At 45.4% G+C, this 15,960-nt stretch overlaps 1 protein-coding gene across 1 annotated transcript in view; it reads right to left on the reverse strand.

Annotated features, from left to right (window-relative positions):
* The window catches only part of LOC144685598 (uncharacterized), a 46,761-nt gene extending 31,024 nt beyond the window's left edge, over nt 1-15,737 (reverse strand). The window contains exons 1-2 of the mRNA XM_078550271.1: nt 15,582-15,737; nt 13,012-13,233 (exon numbers count right to left, since the gene is read on the reverse strand). Of these exons, the coding sequence (XP_078406397.1) occupies nt 13,012-13,233; nt 15,582-15,633 (274 nt within the window). The 5' untranslated portion in view covers nt 15,634-15,737. The remainder of the gene's footprint in view (nt 1-13,011; nt 13,234-15,581) is intronic.
* Nucleotides 15,738-15,960: the final 223 nt, after the last annotated feature.

Genomic DNA, 15,960 nt, shown 5'->3' on the forward strand with positions numbered 1-15,960 from the left:
ACACCACCCTACTCTGAGGCTGTAGGTCATTCAGGTGGCACAGTTCCATGTGTGTCTCCTTGGTGATGTTCAGCCAACAAATGCACTGCCCCTGACTGGGGTGCACATGCGATAAGTGTTCTCTGAAGGCTCTGCATGGGCATAGCATCCCGCTGATAGCCCCTCTCTGCTGCCTCTTCTCCATTTCATTGTGATGCTGCAGTCTAAGGGGAACTGCAACTATGGCCTCTGTGACTGGTGTACTTGGAGGCCTTTCAAAAGCCCACATCTCTTTCCAAAGGCCCAGAACAACTTCCTTCAGACTTACAGAACTTCTGTCAACTCCTCCAACCATGCAGTACTTACACAAACGGCAGCAGCAAACAGATAGCCAAAAGCATTTGCAAGTTGAATCATGATGCCTTTAAATGCAGTTGTTGTGGGTCCTTGGCTAGTTGAAAACATACTCAGCTGCATGTATTTAAGAGCGGGCAGCAAAGTTAAAAATGGCAGGCAGGACGTCAAATCAACTGATGTCACGATCTGCCCATTCTGCATGCCTCGGCACACTATGCCACACCACACCACAACATGGGGCAGAATTTTATGGCCCCGTTTCGGCGGGGTCGGGGCTGTAAAATGCGGCGAGCCATTATAATCCCCATTGACTTCAGCGGGAACGCAAAATCCCACTGTCATAAAATTCTGTTCATGGTGATTGGCATGTGGGCTGTGCAGGGTGTCAGTGGACTCCCCCATTTATTTTCCCTCAACTCCTGTGGCACTGAAACTAGCAGTGATATGGAGCCACATTTTGCAGCCATAAACACTAATTATGAATCTCCAATGAGGAAGCTACATGCTAAGGGGCTGAGAAGATAAATAATATGAAATGCTTGCAGTTTGGTGTCAGCTGAACCCTGATGCTTCGTAATACATTCTCAGGCGACAATCATTCTCTGTCAACAAATCTTCATTTTTGTAGCACTGTTTTCAGATACTGGTTTAATATTTGTATCTACTATATTGTTTAATCATCCATATGTATAATACATGTTGAACAATATCATTTTTTTAGTGTTGTACAAAAATGTCTTGATTTTCTCAAAACCACATCAGTGTGTACCAGACCTTCCTCCAACTTATTTAGTTTAGTCCAACAGCTACTTGATGGCTAATTGGATGAAAATTAGAAGGGGACTTTCCCACATGAAAGGTTATGGCTTGTTGAAAATGTAATGTTCCATTAATAAGGTAAAATGACCTCAGCCCTTTCTTTCCTGAAGCTTAAATACAGCATCTAAGTCAATATATTTTTCCAAACAAGTTTATCTGACACAAAGATTGATAGGTCAGATCAGTATTGATGGGTTGAAACTTAAGTATTTCAAATTAGTAGCTTTAAATTTATAAATAAAAAAATACGTGTAATTCTGATGACTTCTGTATTATAAGACAGTTACTGAAGTAGTTTTGAGATATTTTAGCATTGAAAAGTTTTCATTTGGAAACTCAAAGTCGCTTCAAATTGATAAAGATGTGTTTACATATTTATAATGGAAGCACACACACACACACACACAAACACTACTGCATTCCCTATGCTATTTCTCACTATGATTCATAAAACATGCTGTTTTATAGTATAGGAATAGACAGTTTGCACACGCAAACATGCAAATTGAGAGCAGAGGAGTAGGTCATTCAGCCCCTCGAGCCTGTTATGCCATTTAGTGAGATCACAGCTGATTGTGGCCTCAACTCCACATTCCTCCTATCCCGATAACCTTTGACTCCCTTATTAGTCAAGAATCTATCCATCTCTGCCTTAAAAATATCTAATCATCCTGCCTCCACTGCTCTCCAGGGAAGAGAGTTCCAATTACTCATGACAAAAAAAAATTCTCTTCATCTCCGCCTTAAATTTTTAAAACTGTGTCACCTAGTTCTTGTCTCTCCCACAAGAGGAAACATCCTTTTAACATCCACCCTGTCAAGTCCTCTTGGGATCTTGTATAGCTCAATAAGATCGCCTCTTGTTCTTCCTAACTCGAATGGATACAGGCCCAGTCTGTCCAATCTTTCTTCATAAGATAATCCCCTCGTCCTAGGTGTCAGAACCTTCTCTGAACTGCTTCTAATGCATTTATATCCTTTCTTAAATAAGGAGAAGGGCCTGTTCCTGTGCTGTACTTATCTTTGTTCTTTGAGACCAAAACTGTACACAATACTCCAGATGTGGTCTTACCAATGCCATGTACAACTGTAGCAAGACATCCCTACTTTTATATTCCATTCCCTATACTGAGAAATCAGTGGGATCTGTCTTGGTTACATCCGCTATTTAATTAGTAATGAGTGTGCTCGACCACAGTTTGCAGGTTAGTTCACATTTACATCATGCTAACACCAAATGTACAAATGTAAAGAGTACAAAGTAAATATTGTAAATTGTCTCATCATTTTGACTTTTCAAAGTTTATTTTGTTTGATCAAAAACCATGAAATCTTGTGGTTTTTTCTCTTAGCATGTCTCTTGGATCTCAAGTTTTGTTCACTTTAAACAGATCTTTACATAAATTTTCGGGCCCAGTGCAGAACCATAACAATACTAAGTAGAAGAGCTCCTGTAATGCTGCTTAGTGACTTGGAAGCTTTCTAAGAACTTAGACTTATACTAAAGATATAACCAAGGACATTGCCTTCTCACAGAAATGGTCCCGAGATCCCTCGAAGGGAGTTCAGGATCTTACAGTAATGTAATAGAGTATCAGGGTCTAACAGTGTATCAGGGAGGCAATCTTGGAGTACTGGCAGGAGAGATCCCAAGAACGATGGAGATGGAGACGGTAGCAACAATGAAGCAGATCCTGGATCACAGAAGCACACAAGGATCTAAACATGTTGGGCAGAGAAACTAAAGGTCTGGAAGAAGTGGGATAATTCTCAGATCAGGGAGAATGGGGAATGCAGACCATGGGAAAAACTTTTCACTTGTTGGCGGGGAGGGGGGGTGGAAGTGCGGGAGCGGGCGTGCCTCCAATCGGCGCTCCCAGTTGGGGGTGCCGCCATTTTACATGGGAGGGCCAATCAAGGCCCACCCAGTATGACGTCTGCCAGGAAGCACTATGCGCTCTCTGTGCGGGCTGGCGGGGGGGTTCCCTCAGCCAGGAGTGCGCTCTTTTGCTCATGCACACGAAAGAGCACACAGATCTCCCTGAGGCAAAGTGCTGCCTCAGGGAGATTGGCTCCAATTTAGAACTTTGAATAAAGATTAGAAAAAAAATTCCCTGCCATGTCCCCTCATGTGACACTGTCACATGAGTTGAGACGTGTCCATAACTTTTATTGTAAAATATTCTGCATTTTTAAAATCACTCATGAAACCTCATTCCACCCGTGGATGAGGTTTCATGTTTTTTCACAAGCCCGCCTGGGCTCCTGGCCTGCCCGCTAACCTTAAGGTTGGACGGGCAGGTCCATTAATGAGTTCAATTGGTTTTTTAATGGCCTTAATAGGCCGCTGACAGGTCGGTGGGCGTGCATCCCAGTTGGATGCGCGCCCGCCGAACTGACAATCTAAATGTCCTGATGTCACCCCACGTCATTTTACGCGTCGGTGAGTGGGCCCCACCCCCGCTTGCCGACCGGAAGATGCTGGCCTACGGGTTGAATTTAATGGCCATGGTGATGGTACCATTCACCAGCCAGAAAGCTAGGGTGGGGCGGGGGGGAGGGGAACCCCGCCATGGCCAATTTTGGAAGCCCTGATGGAATTCAATGGCAATCAGGCAGTTAACTGCCTGCCAAGGGGGCTTCCACCCCCAAAAGCTGCCGGCCAATCAGAAGGAGCAGTGGCCACAGCTGGTACTGCAACAGGCCTGAACTAGCCACCATGGAGGAGGGCCCAGAGTTGAGTTTTTGAGGCTCGCCAGAACCATTCAAACAGGCTCTTCAACCTCAGGAACCTTCAAGGCAACTTCTCTTTGTATTGCAAGGTTGTGGAGCAAGCAGCCAACGATTATAAATCTTGATGGGCATTCTGGGTGATAGCCATGGGCTGAGCGGATAATCCTCAACTCCCAGTAGTTAGGCCGAGGGCTTGTGAGTTATGAAAGAGTCATATCTATTGCCAGGAAGCAAGATACAGATGTGTGTTCTGCCTGTGGTCACCAATAAGTCTCCTTGAATGGAAAACCTTCCTGCTGCGAAACAGTGCTGGTTTGTGATGGGGAACACACAGGACTATGTGATTAGAGCCTATGATCCCCTATACCTGTGGAACCCAGTGCTCTTCCTTCCTTTTAGCCTCCATGGCGATGCCAATAAGCTGCTTGTACATCTGTGACCTGCCGGATGGTCATGTGAATAAGAAGCTAACTGATGTTGCCAATGTATCATCAGAAAAGTTGGGAAGCAGCCTGCTCAAAAGAAGATTCACATATGGAACATAAAGCAATCAGGGTCAGTTCCTTTAACTGGTGTTGAAGAAAGATCTCTAGTTGTGATAGGAATTGAAGATTATGGGGAAAGTTGCAGATGACCACATACTGTGGAAGCAGTTAATGCAATTCCTAAGGCTCTGCAGTATAAGCTATGCTTTCCCTCAAATGCCTGTATGATCAAATTGTGACTCATTCTACACCAATTTTAAAACACATTGGGCGGCATTGTCCCAGATTTGCAATAAGTGCGGTAGTAGGCGATAAAAAAAACATTTTATCCTCTGGCCGCAAAGGCGGCTTTTCACGTTGTTTCATCCCAATCCTGCCTCATTACTCATGCATTCCTGGGTAATGTGCCATTTTGATGGACGGGCGGGTTCTCATTCGCCCAACATGCCATCACCTCGCCGCTTCCTCACACTGGGTGCCATATTGAAAGTGCAGCTGTGCGCACACCTCTCAGTGCTTCCAGCCCAGGACCCCTCACAACACTTACTCCTTCCTCCCCCGGACTCCTTCTTCCCCCCCACGCCCCCCCAGACTCCTCCCCTCCTCCGAACTCCTTCCTCCCCCCGAAGTCCTAGAGCTCAGAGGGGGGTGAGCAGGACTTTGAACCCCGTCCTGCCCCGAAGTCCTGCCCCCCTCTGAAATCCTTCCTCCACCCAAAGTGCTTCTCCCCCGAGCTCCTTACCCCCTCAGAACTCCTTCCGCTTACACTTTCCTCCCCCTTTACGCCTATCTCCCCAGTTGCCGTGTTCTCTACCATTACACCCTCCTCCCCCTGTACTCTCTCTTCCCTCCCAACCTCACTCCTGCCCAACACCATCATTCCCTCCCTCCCAACCTCAACCCCTGACACACCTTCCTTTCCCATTCAAACCTAGACCTTCCTCTCCGACCCCACCCCGGTACATCCTCCTCTCCCACTCACAGCTGGACCTTCCTCTCCACGTCCTTGACGATCATCTTTGGCAGAATATGGCCAAGACAATTGTGTCCCGAAGAAGACCCTCAATGGTGACCTTCCACCTTCCATGAGCTGCTTTGCAGCGGAGCCATCAGAATTCACGTAGCATGAGATGCACGTTCTTCAGGGTCTGCTAACGGTAGGGCTCCAGCGTCTTCTGCTCTTTGGATGTCCACGATGTGATTAAGGCCCTGATGGTAAGTCCCAACTTGTGCACGTCACACTTGTCAAAACGTGTTCTGCACTGGCCTGTTTTCCTGCCGACATGGGTGGTAAATTTGACATTCTGGCAATCTGGGCTTATAGTGATATGCAGATGTATTAAAATGAAGTTCCCAACATGTGACAGCCCATCATTAACGGGTAGAGCGGATTGCTATCTGGTTTCACGATGTTGTAAAATCAGTTTTTGGCCTTTCCCCCATCTTGACCATTCACGCCCACCATGACACCTGACGTCAATGGCAAGTCAAATAATACAATATTACCTCCTTACAAATTAGATTACATTAGTCTTTCAGATTTTTTAGATTTTGCAATTTGAGTCATTTACCCTAAAGGTACAACACACATTTTACAGTTTCTAGACATAAAAATTCAAATAGAACATCAACAAGGATTGATTTCATGACTAAATGTATGTAAATTAATTTAAATTGAATAACTTTATTTTCATTACATTTAAATATGATCAAAACTTACTTTAGCTGTCTTAACTATTTTTTTCTATTCGCCCAACCCTATCATGCTTGAATAAGCACATTTAGGTAAAGGTCCTCCAGTTCAATCTTGAAGATATGAATAATCTTTAACTCAATACTAATTTTTCTTATGAATGTGAATAAAAAATTGCACTAATGAAAGAAAAATTTTCAAGATTTGAATTTGAGAGTTATTTCACTCACTGATTCACTTAATCATTGCTACATAAGCCCACAGCACCAATTAGTCATCAGTTACTAATTTCATTCACTGGAACTAGATTCAAATCTGCCCCACCTGAAACCAATTAAAAATAATAAATCACCACTCAATTTTTCATCAATGATGAAAACTTTAAGCAACCTTGTTAAACTGGCATGTATACATTGCAATCTTCAGCAAAGCAACCTCAAAGTGACGGTCCACTGAGAAACTTGTCAGAGGCTACTCTGAGGTTACTCATGAAGCAGCATTGTGCAAGTGTGCTTGGGTGTGCAGCTTTCTACTGGGCCAGAATTGTACATCATTTGGTGTAAACTTAACACCATGTGAGGCTACCCGCTGGAGTGGTCTTGCCACTTTTGCTTGAGTGTATCTATAAGGCAGATTGCCAATCTGCTGCCCCAAATCATGGAGCATTTGGGCCAATATTGGGCCTGCCACTTTCCAAAATGGGTGCGGGTGGACCGGAAGGGGAGGGGGTAATGGGAGTTCAACTGGGGAAATTTGAGCACATCAGTAATCTTGAAGCAAGTTGATCCCAATATCTACATCTGGAGTCCTTGTAAAGGTATAGAATGATGGCTGACTGCTTTGCCCTCATGTGAATTTCTTTGACTTCAAATGATGGCAGAATAACACTAAACACTCAATTGTGGCATAGACTTTTTTCCTAACAAATTTATTAAACAGTAAATGGATAAATGACCAGTAGCAATGATACACTGCATATTATACTGATGTTGTAAGCTTGAACATTTTCTCTAGTAAATAGAAAATAGTCATGATAATTAGGCTAGTTGATAATGTATAAATATTTTTCTTACTCTGCATGAAAGATATTGTTAACAGCACTGTCCCTCTCTCCTTAAAAACTTCTATTATCATCTTTCCATTCAAAAAAAACAACCCTTGACCCTCACCATCCTTGCAAACTACTATCCCATCTTAATCCTCCCTTTCCTCTCCAAAATCTGTGAACATGCTGTGCCCATCTTTCTTGGAACTCTATGTTTGAATCCCTCCAGTCAGAGTACACAATATCAAAAATGCTCTTATCAAAATCATAATGGCAATCTGTAACTATGCCAGAAGTAAACTATCCCCCTTTGCCCTTCTTGACCTGTCTGCTGCCCTTGACATGGTTGACCACACCATCTTCCTCTAATGGCTCTTCACTGTCAGCCAGCTGGGTGGGACTGCTCTCACCTGGTTCTATTCTTATCTATCTAATTGTAGCTAGAGTATCATTTGCAAGGACTTCTCTTCTCAATCCCACATTGTCACCTCTGCTACTCCCCAAGGATCTATCTGTGGCACCCTCCTATTTCTCATCTAGATGCTGCCCATCCACCCCCACCCACCCAGTGCCATCACCCAAAAAGACAGTATTAGTTTTCTAATGTACGTTGATGACATCTAGTTCTACCTCATCTCATCTCTCTTGACTGCTCTATTGCTGTTAAGTTATCAGATTGCTTACCTGATATCCAGTACCGGATGAACAGAAATTTCCTTCAATTAAATATTGGGAAGATTGACGTCATTGTATTTGGTCCCTACTTCAAACACCATTCCCTAGCTACTGACTCATCCCTCTCCCTGACAACAGTTTGAGGTTAATCGAGTCTGCTTGAAACCTTGATGTCACATTTGATCCCAAGGTGAGCTTCCAATTTCAAATTCATGCCTCTACTAAGACCGCTTACCTCTTTGCCCGACTTTGCCCCTGTCTCAGCTCATCTGCTCCTAAAACCTCATTCACCCCTTCGTTACCTTTAGACTTGACTATTCCAATGTGCTCCTGGCTAGCCTCCCATGTTCTATACTCCGCATATTTGAGGTATATTTGAGAGCGGTACATTGGCTAATATTACAGTTCATCTCTATTCTAGCCTGGAAGAAGGCCAAAGTAAAAAAAAAGAGTGGAGTGACCTCAACTCCTATTGACATTGCCTTGATTCCACATGTCCTTGCACAAAACTTCAACTAACCTTTGTGCTGTTCTGAAGCTTGGGGGAGTCCTCTCCTCTGGCTATTGGCAGCTAAATGTCCTATGAGATGTTAGTGTACTTTGAGACATACTGATGGGTGTGTGCTGTCTGGCTGAGACATCTTCTAATTCCCTGGTGGTTTTTTTTTCATCTTGTTCAAAGAAAACACTGTATATTGGACACTTACTTACATATCCTGTGGCTCCCATGCAAATTTGCATTGTGAGGGCTCATTTCTCATATTCCCAATGTTACTATTTATTATTTCCTCTGAAATATTGTAATTGCTTTCGTTACAACAACTCTCATTGAATTAGAAGACATTTTGGTGTTTTAAAATTCCACATAAACATTACATACTATCAGCAGTTTAATTTTAAAATATGAAATATTGTTCTCATATATGCCAGAAAACATCAACAAAACCAATACTAACATGTACTGCGCAACTGAAAAATGAAACATGGGCTTTGAGTGGGAGAAGCACGGAAATTCATTGTTAGGAAATGGCAGTTCACTGAAGGAAGTGAACAAGCAAGTTTCCCAATACTATTGGGGATATTGTTCAGCGCTACACAGACACATCCCTGTCCATGCAGACTGCAAAAACCTTCAGTGAACATGGACACATACCAACCTACGGGCCAATATAGAATTAGACATCAGGGTGTGTCAATATATGACTGTTCCTGAAGCATTATGCAGAGAAATATTGCCAGCCATAAAAATATTCCTAATATTGGTGTCTTCTCCATAGAGGATATTCACATAAATGCTCAAACCAACATCACTTTCAATTTTCTATAAAACTCCTTCCCATAACCACCAATTAAGACATGACCATGTCAACTGTTGTCCTTTCTACAAAATACACTCGGGGCAGAACTTTATGTTCGCCGTGTGGGCGCGTGCCCGACACACTTGAGCGTGAAATATCGTGCAATGGCGTCAGGCGAGCGTCCCGACGTCATCGCGCAATATTTCAGCCAGCGGGCACACGCATGAGTCGGCATTGCCCCCGCTGACAATTAAGGGGCCTACTAAGGCCATTAAAGTTGAAATTGACAGTGATTTTTTGCTGCCCATCCAACGTTATGGTTGGCGGGCGGGCAATTCGGCCAGGCATTTTTTTTTGCATTTTTGAGGAAACCTCATCCAAGGGCGGGATGAGGTTTCCGTGATAGATTTTAAAAAAGATTAAAATGTTTTGAAAAAATCTGCATCCGTACATTGAGGTGTGTCATTCTGACGTGTGGACATTTTTTTCCCAATTTTGCATTCTGTTTTCATTGATTTTAAATTCATCAGATCCCTGAGGCAGCTCTCTGCCTTCAGGGAGCTTTCCTTCCGCGCTCCCCTGCACCCGCACTGACTCGGCACTTGCCCCCCATTAACTGGCCAGCCAACGTGAAATCATGGTTGGCAGTCCGTTCCCTAGCTGCTCCCAGCCACTCACCAACCCAAAGATTCTGCCCTGGGGCCCTCTTCAGTACTCTTTTCTGCTGATCCAGTTAAAATTAGGTTCATCTTGTGTTTCAGGATCCAAAGCTACCACTTTTGCAGCCTGGCTGTTCTTCTGGTTATTTATAATGCTCTCATGGCAGATTTCTAAATGAAACAATTGCTTGACATTTTATAATGTGATCTTTTTCAGGCTTACCATTAAACTTTCCCTTCAACTAATGAAATTACGGAAAAAATTTCCACATAGTACAGCCAAGCTGAAAAGCTTAGCCACAGCCTTGAAATTTTGCAAAGAGGGAATGATTAGTAGTTCAATTAGTTTTCTGAAGGAGAATTTATTTCCTGTCTGTCCCTCTTCCGGCATTCTTTCCAGCAGAAGTCTTTCATGGTGATGTGAAGCAGATTATGTCTAACAATATGTCATTAGACATAATTTGCTTCACATCAGATCAAATGCAGGCAAGGAAACCTCCTGCTGATCACCTCCATGTGAACGCCATTTGGGGAAAGAAACACTGAAGGTAACGAGGGCACGGAGTTTAGTCTTTAATGTCCATCACCATAAGTGGCTTGATAGCACAACTAACAAAAAGGAAAAGCCTACTTAACCTTATCCTCGCCTATCTAATTGTTATAGATGTATCTATCCATGACGGTATTGGTAGGAGTGACCACTGCGCAATGTTTGTGGAGATGAAGCCCATCTTCACAATGAGGACACCCTTTGTTGTGCTGTGTGGCACTACCACCATTCTAAACAGGATAGATTAAGAACAGGTCTAGCACGTTAAAATTGGGAATCTATGACGCGTTGTGAGGCATCAGCAGCAGCACAATTGTATTCCATCACAATCTGTAATCATGTGGCCTGAAGAAATCCCTCACTTTATTATCACCATCACACAGGGGCCAACTCTAGTTCAATAAAGAATGCACAGTCGCATGCCAGAAGCACCAAGTGCACTTAAAAATGAAGTGTCAGCGTGGTGAAGCTACAGCACAGGACATGCACAAGCAGCATACAATAAACAGGGCTAAGCAATCCCATAATCAGCGGATCAGATCAAAGCTCTGCAGCAGTGCCAGAGCCAGTTGTGAATGGTGGTGGACAATTAAATGACAAATGGGAGCAGGAGGCTCTATGAATATCCCTACCCTCAATTCTTCAATAATCTAGCCTCCACTGTTTTCTGGGGAAGACTAACCATTGTCTATGAGAAGAAATTCCTCATCTCCATCTTAATTGGGAGACCCCTCATTTTTAAACTGTGCCCCATTGTTCTGGATTCCCCCACAAGGTGAAATAACCTCCTAGCATCTATCCTGTCAAGCCCTCTGAGAATCCCATATGTTTCAGGGAGATCACTTCTCATTCTTCTAAACTCTAATGGGAATAGGCCCAATCTGCTCAACCTTTCCTCATAAGACATCCCCTTCATCCCAGGAATCAATCTAGTGAACCTTCTCGGACCAACTTCCAATGCGAGGATATCCCTCCTTAAGTAATTGGACCAAAACTGTACACAGTACTCTACAATGCTCCAGACAGTTGTAGCAAGACTTCTCCCTTTTACACTGCAACCCCTTGCAATAAAGACTTACATTCCATTTGCCTTCCTAATGACTTGCCGTACCTGCATGCTAACCTTTTGTGACTCATGTACAAGGACTCCCAGATCCCCCTGTGCTGCAGCATTCTGTAGTTTCTCTCCAGTTAAATAGTGTTCTGCTTCTCCATTCATCCTGTCAAAGTCGACAACCCCCCATTTTCTCACATTATACTCCATCTGTCAGTTTTTTGCCGACTCTCTATAGCCTTTTGCAGACACTTTGGGTGGAATTTTCCAGCCCCTCCTGCCGGCGGGATCTTTCAGTCCCACCGGAGTCAACGGAGATTTAAAAGGCTCGCTGCATCGGCCGTGGGGGAACCCGCCGCGTCAGGGCCGGAAAATCCCAGCCATTGTATTCTCCTCACAGCTTTCTTTCCGACCCACCTTTGGATCGTCAACAAATTTGGCTACAATACAGTTGGCCCCTTCATCCAAGTCATTAACATAGACCGTAAATAGTTGAAGCCCCAGAACTGCCCTGTGGCACATCACTTGTTACAGTTTACCAAGCTGAAAAAGACCCATTTATCCTGACTCTCTGGTTAGTTAGCCAATCCTTCTATCAATGCTAATATATCATTCCCAACACCATGAGCTCTTATCTTGTATGGTATCCTTTTTTATGGCACCTTATTGAATGCCTTTTGGAAATTCAAATACACTACATCCACGGGTTCCTCTTTATCCACCCTGCTTGTTCCATTCTCAAAGAACTCTAAAAAAGCTGGGAAGCATGATATACCTCTCACAAAGCCATGCTGACTCTGCCCGATTTTGTTATGGGGTGGAATTGTCCCAGGTTTGCACTAAGCGTGGTAATGGGCTGGAAAAACGAGGTTTTACCTGCCAGCCGCAATGGCGGCTTCTCACACCGTTTCATCCCAATCCTGCCGTATTAATTATGCATTCCCGGGAAACATGCCATTTCGATGGCATCACCAATCCAGTATGGGAGGCGGCAGCAGTGGTCATCGCCAATATCCTGCAAAAGAAGACAGCCACCTAGTGCCCCAAGAGGATGAACCATCGCCTCCATTCCACCAGGGTAAGTCACTCTTCTCATTACTCTCAACTCACACACTCACAAACCCATCACACATCCACAGGGACCTCACTCACTGCTGGTTCAAGGACATCGCCATTCACTCTCTCATACACACCTTCATTGTCCTCATCCCGTCCATGGGACCACTCACCACCCACACACGCCAGGCAAACTCATCATCTGGCCTGGCAGGCGTCCTGCTTACACTCTCTCCATCTCTATTCATGCAGGTCAAGCTGGCACACAACAAGATGGAGAGGCCGCAGACTGGTGGAGAAATGCCTGAAATCAAGGTCCTCAAAGACTTTGAAAACAGAGCCATCTAGCTGGCTGACGAGGATCTGGACCATTCCTGTGCTGACAGTGAAGTCAGCAGTGCTCTACTAAGTGAGAATTCAGGAGTGCAATATCCATCAGACAACCATGCCGTGAGTGGTGGGTCCTGTTTCACAGGCCAGTGCCATGCACTAATTATCTCTCCTTGCTTTTGCAAGGTCCACAATTCAGGGCTTCTAATCAAGCCCGAAAGAAACCTCTGAAAAGGAATCTGGAGGCACCCTCCTTGAAGACCCATCACAGTGCTCACCCACATCCTCCACCTGAGCAGAGACACACACCACGGTGGGACCTAGCTTTAGAGTAGCCTCAGGGTCAAACTCTGGTGAGCACATCACACTCTGATCCACAGCAGGTGATGACAGGGACTTCCCTGGTGCCTGGCACTTGGAGGACTGCTGGAGGCCAGAAATTTGCTGAGTCTGAGTCAGATGATGAGCCTCTGGATTCAGTTCTCCCTCAGTTGCTGGAGCTGCAAAGACAATCACGGGAACATCAGGAAGAGATGTCCGCTGCACTCCTCAGATTGCAAGGGGCGATGGTGTAGTCTGTCCGCCTTCAGGCTGAGCTGAGAGCGCCGGCATGCCAACAAACCAAGGTCAACAGTGGTAGGATGGTGGCTGTCATAGAGACCATGGCAGGACATCGCTCCTGCACTGCTGTGCAGACTGAGCTCCTTCGCTGACGCCATAGTTGGCCTCCAACAGTGAACACCAGAGGGGTGCGGGGCAGCTCAATCTCACTCCAGCTTCCCTTCCCCTCAAGGAATCAGCCAAAAGCCCTTGGGCACCCAAAACGAGGAGGATCAGCAGGTGCACACACCAGGGTCATCCACCCAGGAGACTCCAGACCATCTGAATCCCCTCTTCCTGTGACCCCAGCAGCTTCTGCTCCACAGATCGAGGAGGGTGCCATTGCCACACAGCAGGACCCCGAAAGCAGGCCGGGGCCCTCCAGAGGATGCCCATCAAGGTCATCAAAGGCAGGGCATAGCAGTTAGCAGGCTGCCTCCACCTCTGCTGTCGATGTCTAGGGAGCATAAAGACATAGCGGCAGGGTTAGGAAGGTTAAGAAGATGTAATTCTTTTGAGTCAACCAAATAAACTAAATTAACAAAATCAGGTAGAAAGTAAAAAGCAGCCCCTTAAAGGGAAACTGCAAAAAAAAAGACAACATTTAAAGGAAACTTTAAATCAAAATGTGAGCAAAAGGGTCCATAAAGCACCTCAAACCACCGAGCATGGAAGGCCTCGATGGTGCCGGCAGACACCGCGTGCTCCCTCTCCAGGGACACCCGGCTGCGGAAATAGCCACGGAAGAGGGGCAGACAGTCGGGCCGGACAACCCCCTTGATCGCCCGCTGCCTGGACCTGTTAATGGCCAACTTGGCCAGGCCCAGGAGCAGGTTCATGAGGTGGTCCTCCTCCCTCCCGGCCCCCCTCCGCACTGGGTGTCTGTAGATCAGGAGCGTGGGACTGAAGTGAAAACAAAACAATAGTAAAATGTTTTACAAGAAAATAAAAAGGTGGTGCAGCCTACAACAAATCATATATATGATCCACGGACTCCACAAGGCTGCAAAAGATGCAGGTATCTTTGGAGTCCGTGAACCGACACAACCTATGGTTGTATGGGACTGCTACGTGCAACACCCTCCACCCCAGCTCCCTGATGGAAAATGGGAGGACACCCCATAGAGGGGCCCACTTGGGGACTTCCACCACCAGACGGCAACAAGGCATGCCAGGGGTGGCAGGTGAGGGCAAGGAAGGGTGTGCAGCAGCAGCCCATACCAGAAACCTCTCTGCACTGTGTTAAAGGGCACGGAGGGCATTTCCGTGATGCGGCTCAGGCTGTGGGGCACCGGTTCCTGAGGGAGGGTTTGGGTCTTGGGGCCAATGTGGGATTTCGTCCGAATAGGCATATGCTCAGACGGAAGACCATTGCGCACCTGTGCCACTGCGAGGCCCAGGATGACGTCCAGGCCAAGCACGACCATCCTAAGGCCTTGAATGGCATTGGCCATGAGCCATACGTGCATGGACGCGTGATGCACCAACTCCTGTGGTATCATCCAGCCCACTCCTCCGCCACACAATATGTCCCCAATTCTGGCCACCCCGGCAGCTACAGCCTTCCTTGCTGCCAGCCACTGAAAAGGCCGGAGGTGCAGAATCCTGAGCAGCGGCTCTCTGACGACAGCCGCTACTCCTGACGGCGGAGAGCTGCGTCACAAGGCGACCATGTTCCAGACTTTGATCAAGTCCTGGTAAAAGATGGGCAACATCTGCAAGGAGCCACAAAGGCCCCTTGAATTAAATTTCAATTCCATTGTCTGCTGTGGGGGATTACCAGTCAGAGACATTATCACTGTGCCACCGAGCCAAGAGTCAACTGCATTGTTGTGGGTCTGGAGTCACATATAGGCCAGACCAGGTAAGGGCGGCAGATCTCCTTCCCTATAGGGCATTAGTGTAACCAGTTGGGTTTTTACAACAATGGTTTCGTGGTCATCAGACTTTTAATTCCAGGTTTTTATTGAATTTAAATTTCACCATCTGCCATGGTGGGATTTGAATCCGGGTCCCCAGAGAATTACCCTGGGTCTCTAGAATACTAGTCCAGTGACAATATCACAATGCCACCACCTCCTCCCCCTTTTTTTCTTTTTTTTGAAATATCTCCTTAAATATCTACCACTGCTTATCTACCATCCTAGCTTTTAATCTATTTTCCCAGTCCACAATAGCCAACTCTGTCTTCATACCACAGTAATTGTCTTTAAGTTTAAGGCACTAGTTTTAAACCCAGATTTTTCACCCTGCAAGTGTCTGCCCTTGACATCAAGGCAGCAGTTGACTGAGTGCGGCATCAAATAGCCCTTGTAAAGTTGAAGTCAATGGGAATCATGAAGAAACTCCCTCCTGGATAAAACCATGCTGTATGCCACCTTGTACTTGTGTTTTCAAGACAAGACGAAAAATGCTCCTATTCAGCAATTTTACAGGGTTGAAAATCTACAGGCAAAAAAGGATCATGATGTTAGATTTTTTGATGTATTGAAATAATGATAGCATGCACTCTACCACAATGTTGATCAAGGGACACTGAGACTGGGCACTGCAGCCCTTAAAAGCCAAGAAACTCAACCCTACTTGAGCTTACATTACCTCCTTGCTGATTTCTAATACTTAGATGT

The sequence above is a fragment of the Cetorhinus maximus genome, chromosome 10 (assembly GCF_964194155.1).
Source record: "Cetorhinus maximus chromosome 10, sCetMax3.hap1.1, whole genome shotgun sequence".
NCBI classification, from domain to species: Eukaryota; Metazoa; Chordata; class Chondrichthyes; order Lamniformes; family Cetorhinidae; genus Cetorhinus; species Cetorhinus maximus.